Source organism: Rhodnius prolixus, unplaced genomic scaffold (genome assembly GCF_049639745.1).
Source record: "Rhodnius prolixus isolate KJV_2025 unplaced genomic scaffold, Rpr scaffold_19, whole genome shotgun sequence".
In the NCBI taxonomy this organism is placed as follows: Eukaryota; Metazoa; Arthropoda; class Insecta; order Hemiptera; family Reduviidae; genus Rhodnius; species Rhodnius prolixus.
In genome coordinates, this window is record NW_027411584.1 from 3,162,538 (window position 1) to 3,174,091 (window position 11,554).

An 11,554-nucleotide genomic window follows, 5' to 3' on the forward strand; every position below is an offset into this window, starting at 1 on the left:
AAAAAAATCATTCTATTTGCTAAAAAACTGTTTGTGAAAATTACAAAGTGTAAGGTTTGGTTTTAAACATTATGAGAGCTATTATTCCATTCATAACAAACAGTAAAGTTTATCAATTAAAATAACATTCCAAGGCTTATCTGTAATCCATAAAATTTAGTTGTAAATAGTTTCCTTTTAAACACTTAATAATATTTTTATTTTCTCCTTAGAATTTGTGATTCTTATCTTTTCTTTATGTTAGGGCGCTAAAGGTGCTGAAAAGTTTTATATAGCTTGTCAAGCTCCTTTGAAGGAGACGATAAAAGATTTCTGGCAAATGATTTGGGAACAGCAGTCCAGAATTGTCATCATGCTTACGGATCTTCATGAAAATGGAGTTGTAAGTAAAATTTTTGTAACTAATTAAGGTAATATCTATTCATAAATTTATATATGTTTAGGTATACAGTTTGTGCGGGTTGTACGATTTTACGAAATTTTTAAAAATAAGTTGTAGATGTTCAAAAGGTAGGTTATAAACGTTGGTTAAAACTTGTATTTATTTTTATTTTTTTCGAAAACTGGAGAAAGGGGAAGTTGGGCTTACTTTTAAAGTCCCGTATAAGAATAATGATTGGCCATTTTAAAATATTATTTAAGATTGAATTAGTACCGGAAAATTCTGAGTTTAAGTGCGAATTCCTGTGCATCCATTTTAGCTGATTTTATTTTGGAACCATTTTCCGGAGAAATTCATTTTTTTTAAAGGTCAGTTATGGGTGCCGGATGAGGGTAAAGTGGTTAATTGACTGAATTTAAGGTATTTCCATTTAGATTGTTATTGAGCATTAAGTTGTTAGAATTCTACATTAAGAAGAGAATTGCGACCTAAAATCTTTTTGGTATAATTTTGTTTATTTATTTAGCTTTCGTATAGCGGTACACAAATTAAATCATGGCTTTTGCTTCAAATTCTTTTTAATAAAATTGATTTTAAAGAGTTGTAATGGGATGAATGATTCCGTCAAAAGTCATTTTATTATACTGAATCTATACTGACTATTTAAAATCTAATTTTGAGGAAAAAATAGAGTTAGAGGGAGTCAGTCGTCTTGAGTTTTTCAGATCCAGATTTATTAATTTATTTATTTTTGTTTAAGGACAAGTGTGCAGATTATCTGCCACCGTCTGAAGTGTTAGATTGTCATCGTGTGTTTGGAGACCTACAGGTGACGTTGAAGAAGCGAGAAGCGCGAGAGAAATACATTATCTCTTCGTTACAACTGAAGGTACATCATCCTCATTTTTTAAACAGAATTTCCTAATTATATCCATAAATTATGATATTTTTCTTTGTTATATATGTTACATATATATTTTTCCAGAATCTTGACTCCAACTTGTGGCGAGAAGTGACCCATATGTGGTATGTTGGTTGGCCAGGTAGAGGTGTTCCAGATGATCTCTCGTCAATCATTGCCTTTTTAATAGAAGCTAGATCGTATGCGAAAAATGGTCCGCCAATAGTTGTACATTGTTCACCCGGTACTGGACGTACTGGTACCATCATAGCCATAGACATTGCTATCAGAGATTTTGAAACTGATCGAGCTGTAGATATACCACGAACTGTATACAATATTAGACGAGACAGAGCTGGTGCAGTTCAAACTAGCCAACAGTATGCATTTATCTATCAGGTAGGTTTATTTGTATGGCTCAAAGCGAGAAACGCTTTGTAAAATTTATATAAAAAACACAAACCCATTTACTTTCTGAGCGATTACCAAGTCGTTTAGGTTAGTTATTTCACGTACATATGTAAAAATAAACTGTGTCAACCTAAATAATGTTTTATTTACTTATTATTACAATCATACTAATTATTTTCAATTTTGTCTACAGGTGCTACATCTATACGCTACAAAATTGACTGGAGGTGGTTTAGATTCTATTTAAATTTAAATAATAATGATTTATTAGCTTATATGCAGGGAACGAACAAATTGAATCTCCTAAAATAGCATCACATATTACTATTATTGTTATTATTTCTCTTTTCACATGTTTTTATGTGATGTAAACTATTGTGTACTATTTATTTTATATTTTTGTTTATTTAATTCCTTTAAACTATATATATATATATATATAAAAAGGAGGTCTTTTTTCGAATTTGGGTTAAGCAAGTTTATATGAGCAAACCAATAGGTGCCTTGGTCGAATTGAATTTTTTTAAATTAATATAATTTTATAAGAAGATTAAAGTAATCTTCAATAGTTTAAAAGTAAAAAAGAAAAAGGAATAAAGAGACATAGAAATAAGATTTATTTGAATATAATGCAAAATTCAGTGTTAATTACCTTTTTTTACGTTAATTTTTGTATGTGTGGGACCAAAGAACTTGAATACAGATTTAATAATGTAAATATTGTATGCGATATATTTGTTTTTTAAATTGGTAAATTAAATTGTTATTTTTTTTTAATTAAAATTTATAAAAAGTTTTGTAAATTATGTAATATTTGTAATCTTCCAGGTTATTGGCTTAAAATATTGGGTGATATGAACGAAAAAATGAAGTATGTTAAACTTATGTGATATTTAAGCAATTAAGTGAGTGGTTAGCAAAAAATAAAATGGCATTCACAACTAAGTAATTCAATTGCTTCTAAAGAATATTTCTGAATAGCAGTTGAAATCTTGTAGGAAATGTGTAAATATCCTCACAACTTACGGAATGGAAGAAAAATGGACATTCCATTAAAATATCTATTAAATTATCATTTCATACTTGATAAACTTTTTACACTTGAACCACTATTCTAGCTAGATTAGTCACTAATGAATAAGAAAGCAACAATACGCAAATTAGGAATTGAAAGAAATGAATTTTCCATCTGGAAAAAGTAAAAAGAACTTGGTGAGGTTTTTTCCATTCAAAAATAATAGCAACTTTCTTGTGGCGCCAAGCATTCACTTCGAACAGTCCTGCCCACAACATATCAGGAAATTGTTTATTCCTTTTGGGTAGGATCCTGAGACTTGTAGCCTAATAGAATGCTACGCCCATTGTTGAAATTCCAAGCGGTGAGGTTTTTTTTTCAGAAATTAGAATTACAGGTGTTTTAAATGCTCACAATCTAGGGGCGATTCCCGGCAGTGCGCGGGGGCCTATTTGGGTATCGATACTCTCAATGACAGTGGTCTTTAGATAGTACTTTTGTGGATTCCGCTGTAGCCCATTAATAGACTAATTCTCTTTACTGTTACTAGTTTGTAAAATAATAAAACCTACATACTATAATAATAAACATTAAACATAACCTACCTTTCTACTTTTCGAGCCAGCCATATTGTTAATTTACAGTCATTAAAATCGAACATTCACTAATTTTAGATACTCGAAATCGATATACTTATTTTTATTTATATTTTCATACCATCCAATATTTTATAATTAATCAATTAATTTTGGAAACAAAAAAAAAATTTGTTTTGGGAGTGGGTGTTGCAAAGCAGATCATCTGTGATGAAAATCCTAATATTGAGCGTTAATAAATTTATAAATATATATTATGTAAATGACGTAAGTATTAAATATTCTAATAATTGCTTAGTGATGTAATAATAATTTGTGTAAACAAAATATATAACTATTATAAGAAAAACTATTAAAAAATTAATAAGATCTGAAATTTAAAAGAACAAAAAAGAAGCTCTCTGTGGTTTTTTTAGCCCTCAATTTTGATTGCATTTCTTATTTTGTATTACTTTTTTTTGCATCAATTTTTTTTTCTACAATTCTATTTGTATTATTTGTTATTGTTGTCTAATAGAAATTATTATTTTTTTAAATAATTATTTTTAATTTTTAAATATATATATATGTATTAAATATTTAAAGAAAACTACTTTCGAAAATTATTTTGAAAGAGAATTTTGCTTTTAATAGCTTTTTAGGCTATTGCTGAGGTGCCTCTTTTTTTTGCTTCCTTTTTAGATTATTTTTCGTTCAAGTATCTGAAAAAATTTAAATAATAAAATGAAATAATGTTGTAAAATTATTAAGTAATGATTATTTATTGTTTTTATTTTTATTTTTTTTTAAAAAAGAATATGCCCAAGAAATTTACATATCAATGTTTTGTTGTTTAGCTTCCTTTGGTTTAAGCAATTGAAATTTTGTCCAGTTTTTCTGTTTTTTTTTTTAAATTAAGGGTTATTTTAGGATTAAAATAAATAAAAGACATTTAATACTAGTACTTTTATTTACTGATTTTCTTGCAGTTAACCAAAGTAATGATGGTGGAAAACCTCAAATTTTTCTCGGGTGTTAACTTCTACCTTTAAAGAGTGACTTTGAAAAAAAAAAAAACTAAAGGTAATAAGACAAAGTAAAAATAGAAAATATTTTTGTAAAAAAAATAAGAAGTGACTGTAGGACCTTTTCAAATACAAATTTTTTTAATTTTCTTGTAAGATTAATTAAGAGGTTGATTAATGAGTTTGGTGTAGAGAATTTTACCTTTACTATGACTCCGTCTCACACTACGCATCGTAACTGAGTTGAGGGACTGATCTGCAAAGAAACTTCGCATCGCCCAGTTTGATCTTTTTTTTTTTTTTTATCTTTAAAGTTCGGAGATACCCTAGTGTGAGCTTCCAGACCTAAGGGAATACGTAGAGCTCTCCACAGAGAAGATAAAAGAAAATGAACCCCGCTGATACAAACTTGTTAGGAGAATGTCCTTAGTGTGAAAGAGGAGTGCCATAGGGAATGAAGATCAGTTGTCGAATGAATTAGGTTAATATCGTGTTGAGGAAAGAACGCTCAAGAACTGTACATTTGGCTATATCGTAGTTGAGGAAGAAATCAAGAGAGAGAAGTGGAACAAAATTGCTAGTAGAGGTTATTGACTTTCAGCATAATTAAAGTAAGTCATTTCAACCTAAACGATTCGCTATAAATTACAAAAGAAGTGAAAGAGGATTACTTTTAACAGAAATACTAAAGCACCAGTCTGCCAGTTTAATAAATCTAGGGAAGTGCTTTCACAAGTATATTCTCTTCTGAAGTAGAACAATATATAGTTCTTTCAGCGATTATTGAATCAAAATACATAATGGGTATTATTTGTCTGAACAAAAAGTTAAAAGAAAATTGATTTAATCAAAGTGTCCAATTACTTTTTATCTCTTTAAAGATTTAGAATTTACTGAAAAACGTCCTGGGCCTCTTTGCTGTAAACGTGAGATTCGAATTTCTCTGAACCAACTGATAATTTTAATAAACTTTATCATTTTCTTTTTTTTTTGCGTAAACTGGAATAAATTCAAGCAAAGATAGAATTTACACCTTGGAATTAGTTTGATATTATGCATCAATATAAGAGTTGTGAAAAAACACAAGTTTAGTAAATATTACTGCATTTAAATACTAAAAGACGTGTAGGCATTTAAAATTTAGATAATAATTAAATTAGTTGCTTATATGTCGAAAATAGAAGTGTCGAATTAGGCATTCCTACGCAGGCTAGATGACCTACAAGGTAGAGGAAGGTTACAATTTCTTAGGTTTTTAAACGGTACTATGGAAAAGTGTTAAGTCAGTTTTCTCCCAGATTGCAAATTATTCAAATGATTGTTTAGGTCTGCAATAGCAAAAAATCAAGTAAGTGTGCTTTACTTCTATAGCAGGCTTAATCTTTTAAAAAATATGGTTCATTAACTTGAAAATATTTTTCCCCATAGGATCAAAGTATGACAGATAACAATTCCGCAGAAAAAGGAGTAGAGGGTGATCAAGAATTAGAAGATCTTCTTGATAGTAAGAAACTTATTAGAGTAATAATTTTGAAATAATTATTTTCATAAAATTCTTCTTGATGTTGGTAAGTTGAATATAGGTTGAATCGGAATTCTAATATTCTTATTGATTTCTAAATCCTGTTTTTTGTCTAAAACTCAACCTTTAATGGTAATATCTAAATCAGGGGTATCCAACCCTAATGATCTTGTGGGCCAATTTGTTGTTATTGTTGTTTTTGATTTTTGGTGAATATCGAGGTGCGGTCTTAAATATGAACAACTTTTTTGCTTTATACCAACGTTGAAGGTAATTTTTACTACCTTCTTCAGAGTATTATAAAAAAAAAGTTTGTGAAGTTTAATGTAGAGCTACGAGTATATCATCATAACTGTTGATCATCATAATTGTTGTTTTTATTATTATTCTATACATATAAACATAGCTAATATACGAGTAATAATGAAAATTATGAGATGATCAAATAATATTTAATTTATTTAATTAGTGAAATATTTGTTTCTCAACAATGCCGATGAAAAAAGAACATTCTTTGGGCAATGAACTCAGGTCAATCTTTTTGCTTAAGTGTAGTCTTCCTTTCCACATGACTTATAATTGAAAGGGGCTGTAAGTCCCTCCAAAAACTTGCCCTTAACTTTCCTTAATAAGAGAAAAATCTTGTATGATTATAATAATATTTATGTCATTATTTATTTATTTTTTAGGTGCAATTGAAGACTTCGACAAACCACCTCCTAAAGCTGTTAAAGAACCATCGGCCTCCACAACGGAGGTTTTAGCAGAAGACGATGAATGGGGAGGAGAATTTCTGGTTGAAGTTCAGAAACAGTTTGAACAGAACATGAAAGCATTGCTTGGACAAGGTTATTATTATTTAAGAATTTAATGTCAAGTACTGTTGAATTTGTCGATTTACATATGAAATTTTTATTAATTAAAACAGAAACATTGGAAGACGGAGCTGCATTTGCTCCAGAACAATTTAGTGCTCAGATACAAAAAATGGCGGAAGAAGCTAATAAAGTTCTAAACGAACATGCCAAAAATCCTGAATTTTCTGAAACAATTGCTCAGACTTTGAAAAATCTTTCAGAAAATGCTGACAACTTGGAAGTAAATATATATATTTTTTTGTTACTGTATTGATAGTGTGGGACATTTTTCTTGAAGTAATGGTTCTTTTACTGTTACGATCGTCAAACGTTCGGTACTGAAATATCACCGGAAATATCTGTATTGAGATCTCCCTAAATCCAAAAAAAATATGGCCGGAACTATTACATGATTTTCTATTACTATTTTTACGGTTGGCAATGGTATTAGTTACATTTCTTTAAACAACTGTTAGATCTGCAACGCCAATAGTATCCTGCCAACAATAGTGATTTTGAAACGGCCCCGAATTTATCTAAAACGCCCTCGAAAAATAGTTATTAACGAATCTCATTTATTTCAGACAGATTTAGGAACTAATAATATAACAGCAATGATGGAAGGACTTGGATTAGGTGGACAAGATATGACCAATGATATGCTGCCGATTATTCAGTCAGTGATGAAATCTTTCTTGTCTAAAGATATGCTGTATGGGCCAATCAAGGAAATTACTGAAAAGGTAAAACTAGAATAGAAATAGTTTTTTTGAGGTTTGCTTGACACTTCAGAAAAGTTAAAACCCTGCGGGTATCTCAGTCTCACAGCACGGTCAACACGTTCTGTCATTTCCGTACCAAAAAAATCTGATATAAACATTCACCTGACTTCCCCGTACCACAGATTATGTCATTAAATGTTTCTTTTAAACTCCCATTTTGGTGCATTTTGTTCTGAATCTAGTTGACTTCTTCATTTTAAACAAATATATTCAGTGAAAATCTGTTCGATACTCAATTATCTCCGGATTGGAAATTTTGCTTGCATATTAAATACTTATTAATATTTAGTCGGTGTCAAGGCTATACGAGCCTTGTACATCATTCTAATATGGATCATCAGAGTTAACTCTAATCACCCCCTCTGCCAAAAGTGCCCTTAGTCGAATAGACTAGTTTCTTTCAAATCGTAATTTTTGTCAGTAGCTTCATAGTTAAAAGTCGTAATTATTAGAGCGTTGAAACATCAATTTAGAAAAAAACGATTAGCTCCGTTTTAGAAAAAAATAAAACTTCCAAAGTGTTAAAATTTTGAATGTTATTTAAGTATTAGTTAACTCCTATTAATACTATTTGTACAAGCAAAATTCATATTCCTTGGCTAATTTCCCCATCTCGAAAGAAGTATTACAAGTTAAATAGAATTTAGTGTTTTCAAAAGCCGGTAAGGATTTTGTTGATACTTATAATATGTAAACCTTTTTTTCTGTCATAGTATCCTACGTGGTTAGAAGAGCACAAGAATAATCTAGAAGAAAAGGATTATGAAAGTTATAAAAAACAATTACATTTAATGGAAGAAGTCTGTAAAGAGTTCGAGGAAGAAAAAGATGGTGATAGTGAAGAAGTTAAGAGTAAAAGATTTACCAAAGTTTTAGGACTTATGGAAGAGGTACTTATAACATTTATTACGTAATACTTTATTACGTCCTATCTTAGCCCTTATTTGTAGCTAAATCTTGAATAAGCTCTGTCGAGATCTGCGAGAGATAAAATTGTTGTGGGAGTTTAGTGTGTAACTTATAGTAAAACCTTATTAAAATAGAAACGCCAAATTTTAGGAATAGCTTCGTCAAAATTATAAGTGAAACTTCAACAAGGACCTTTTTATAGTGTTTTCTTAAAAAATCGTTGCCTCAATAAGAAAACCTCTTAGCCAAACTTTGATTCTTAAAAAAAAAAAAAAAAAGGAACGAATTTTAAGAAATTTTACGTCAAAACAAGACTTCTTTGCATTCATTGGATTGTTTTTCTTCTATTTATCGTGCAATAAATCACCTTTTAAAAGTGGTGCTACTTTGACAACAAATACCTCGGTAATAGCCATTCTTTTAAATGAAATAAGTATTCATAAACTGCGCATTATAACTCTGTTATTATTTTAAAAGAAGTGATACACTCGTGATTCTCTAAACCATGAGTGATTTTTGCCGTTTAAAAGAGTGAACAAAAAATCAAAATTTGTCGTATTGTTAGCTCTTTTCATGATTTTGTTGAGAGGTTGTTTCAGAGGAAAGTTGTTAAAATTTATAGGAGACTTATTTTTGTAGGAGGGTACAGTTTAATTGATTGCTTAAGAATTTGAGACAAAAAATCAGAAATAAGATCAGCGAGTTCCAATAAATCTCTCGTAGGCTAAGTACCCATCTGTTGCATCTTGCTTAGGCTGTGACAAAGTCAGTCTTCAAGTTCGCGGTATATTTTAGGCATGGTAGTATAATACAAGTGGTCAACGATAGAAAAGGAGTTCATTCTGGGCACACTGCTTGCTTTAAAGGCACATGAGCCTGTTAATTATCGACTATATCCGGTTGAAGTTTGTACATTTCACGTGTTGCTTGACAGAGGAAAAGGCTTCGCTTCATATCTTCTTGCAAGAGCGAGATTCCTCAAACTGGACGTTAAGACTTCTATCGGCTGGACTAAGTGCTTTGAGACGTCAATTAATCTATAATCCAAGGTGTCTCAGTTGAATCGTTAAAAAGATTCATTTACCTAAACTTTCCCCTTTTACTTATTCTTTCTATTCACGGCAGATTAATTTCTCTTTTTATATTTTGTAGATGCAAAAACTAGGGCAACCTCCGAAAGATTTAATAGGCGAAGGAGTTCCATTGGTATTGGACGACAGCAATCAGTTACCACGTTTCGACCAATCTCAGTGCTCCCTAATGTGATAACCATGGAAACAAAACAAACTAACTAAGTTAGATCAGAATTTTTATTATATTTATAAATAATATATATTTTGTTTTACTTAATGTATTATTATTTGTAGATGGTTTTTTTGTTTTGACTGAGATATGTTAATAAAATTTCTATTTTACGTGGATAAAAGAGATACATCATGTATTTTGCTTTTATGATAGAAAATTGCCGTTAAAAAAAAAAAAAATGCAAACCAAAGATAAATGGCCAAGTAATAAATATACTTTTATAGAGAAAATAAAGCTGTGAAACCTTCTCTCTTAGAAACAATATTCACGCATTTATTGCCTTAACTTAATCGATTAATTATGTTTGTTTTATTTGTTATATAATATCTAGTATTATTTCTTAATGGTTGTCTTGTAAAAAAAAAAAGAAAAAAAGAAAATTGATAAATCGCTTTATTAGAAAATTCCACTTTTATATTTTAAATCCAATTCAATAAATTAATTTTAGTAAACAGGAGAAGTTGGGTGTTAAACCATCGACTATCTTGTAATTTGAGGGCAAGGTGCAAAATTGCCTTGAGTGGCGATACTCTACTTTTTTAGTTTGATTGCATGTATTTTCCTAGAGGTCCCGTTTTAATTCAATACACTTCCAATGGTTTTTCCAATCATTCCTGAATTGCGATTTTGAAAGTTATGTCAGATACCCAACTAGGCTACAATCCCCTTTTATTTGACTCTGAAACATTTTTTTCAACCTCGAGATTCCTACAGATTTTGAAATAGTTAACAGATTTCTACTCTAACAGATTTTGTTAGAGGATGTTAAAAAATCTGGTGATTGGGGGCGAATATTCAAACAATCCGGTCAATATTTAACAGCTTTCAGTTTTCATGGTGCCAGAGCTACGTGTGGTCAGGTCAGATGCATTGCCCTTAAAAAAAAACTACTTTTATTTTCCATTTCATGTTGCCTTTCAGTTTTCATGAAAAATTTTTCCACCATGCATTGGTGCAAAAGTCTTGCGCAGTTTTCGCTGTTATTGTTTTACCAGTTTCCAATGCAATGGATAACAGAATCCTTCTTGTACCCTTGAAATTAGAGGTGACTTATGACTTATAACAAATAATAGCCCCAAAGAAATCTATTTAGGTTATTCATACTATACAAACTCATACTAATAACTGTTATTTAATTAATTTTTCTAGAAAAATTCGATGAAGGGTACATTTCTGGGAGATCAGGATGGCTTAGGCTTCTTTCTAGAATGCCATTTCTGTATATTGTACTGACTTACCAATTGCATAACATTAATAAGAATCAAGTATGGAACAAAAATTTCCCAATTTGAAGAAAATCTGCTGAGAGGGAAGTGGCTTTTTTACAGAATATTTTTTCAGTATTTAAAGATTTTCAAGAAAACTGGTCCTTTCGATTTTATTAAAACATTCTACACAAATTTATCGTTTCTGATGACTAATTCATTAGTCTAAAAGGAAGAAAGAATTGCCAACTTCAGGCATAATTTGTTTTCAATCATGGGTTCTTCCTTTTGTGTATCATTACTTCTAAAACTTTTAATTTGAAAAATTTGATCAAGGGTGCATTACTTCTGAAGGAAGGAATGAATAGATATTTGTACTTATAACTACCAACATATCTACATACGTTAAGAGAAAGTCGTGAGAGTATACACTAGTTTTTTTTTACTGAAAGTTTGCTTCGTTTAACAGATGAAGCAAAGAAATATAAGACAGAAAATCTAATACCGTTATATATAATACTTATAGGTTAAATACCGTTTCTACAAAAATATTTATTATTTTCAAGGTGCTGCTTTTTATCTAATTAATGCAACTTATATTATGGCCCTGAAATTTATTATAATTGACTACGTACATCACAAAAAAAGGTTATATCTTTAAAACC

General features: G+C 30.0%; 2 protein-coding genes across 4 annotated transcripts in view; both read left to right on the plus strand.

The window, feature by feature from the left end:
• Positions 1–4,103, plus strand: part of LOC141448350 (uncharacterized) — an 85,885-nt gene extending 81,782 nt beyond the window's left edge. For all 3 annotated transcript variants that reach the window (XM_074116685.1, XM_074116686.1, XM_074116687.1), the window contains 4 exons: positions 245–382; positions 1,143–1,271; positions 1,368–1,682; positions 1,888–4,103. In XM_074116685.1, the coding sequence (XP_073972786.1) occupies positions 245–382; positions 1,143–1,271; positions 1,368–1,682; positions 1,888–1,941 (636 nt within the window). In that variant the 3' untranslated portion in view covers positions 1,942–4,103. The remainder of the gene's footprint in view (positions 1–244; positions 383–1,142; positions 1,272–1,367; positions 1,683–1,887) is intronic.
• Positions 4,104–5,497: 1,394 nt separating this feature from the next.
• On the plus strand, positions 5,498–10,088 carry Pex19 (peroxisomal biogenesis factor 19). The gene is made up of 7 exons (XM_074116709.1): positions 5,498–5,657; positions 5,738–5,813; positions 6,521–6,679; positions 6,760–6,929; positions 7,273–7,431; positions 8,184–8,360; positions 9,532–10,088. Exons 2-7 carry the CDS (start codon positions 5,747–5,749, stop codon positions 9,643–9,645), a joined length of 846 nt encoding a protein of 281 aa, XP_073972810.1. The 5' UTR covers positions 5,498–5,657; positions 5,738–5,746; the 3' UTR covers positions 9,646–10,088.
• The last annotated feature ends 1,466 nt before the right edge of the window (positions 10,089–11,554 follow it).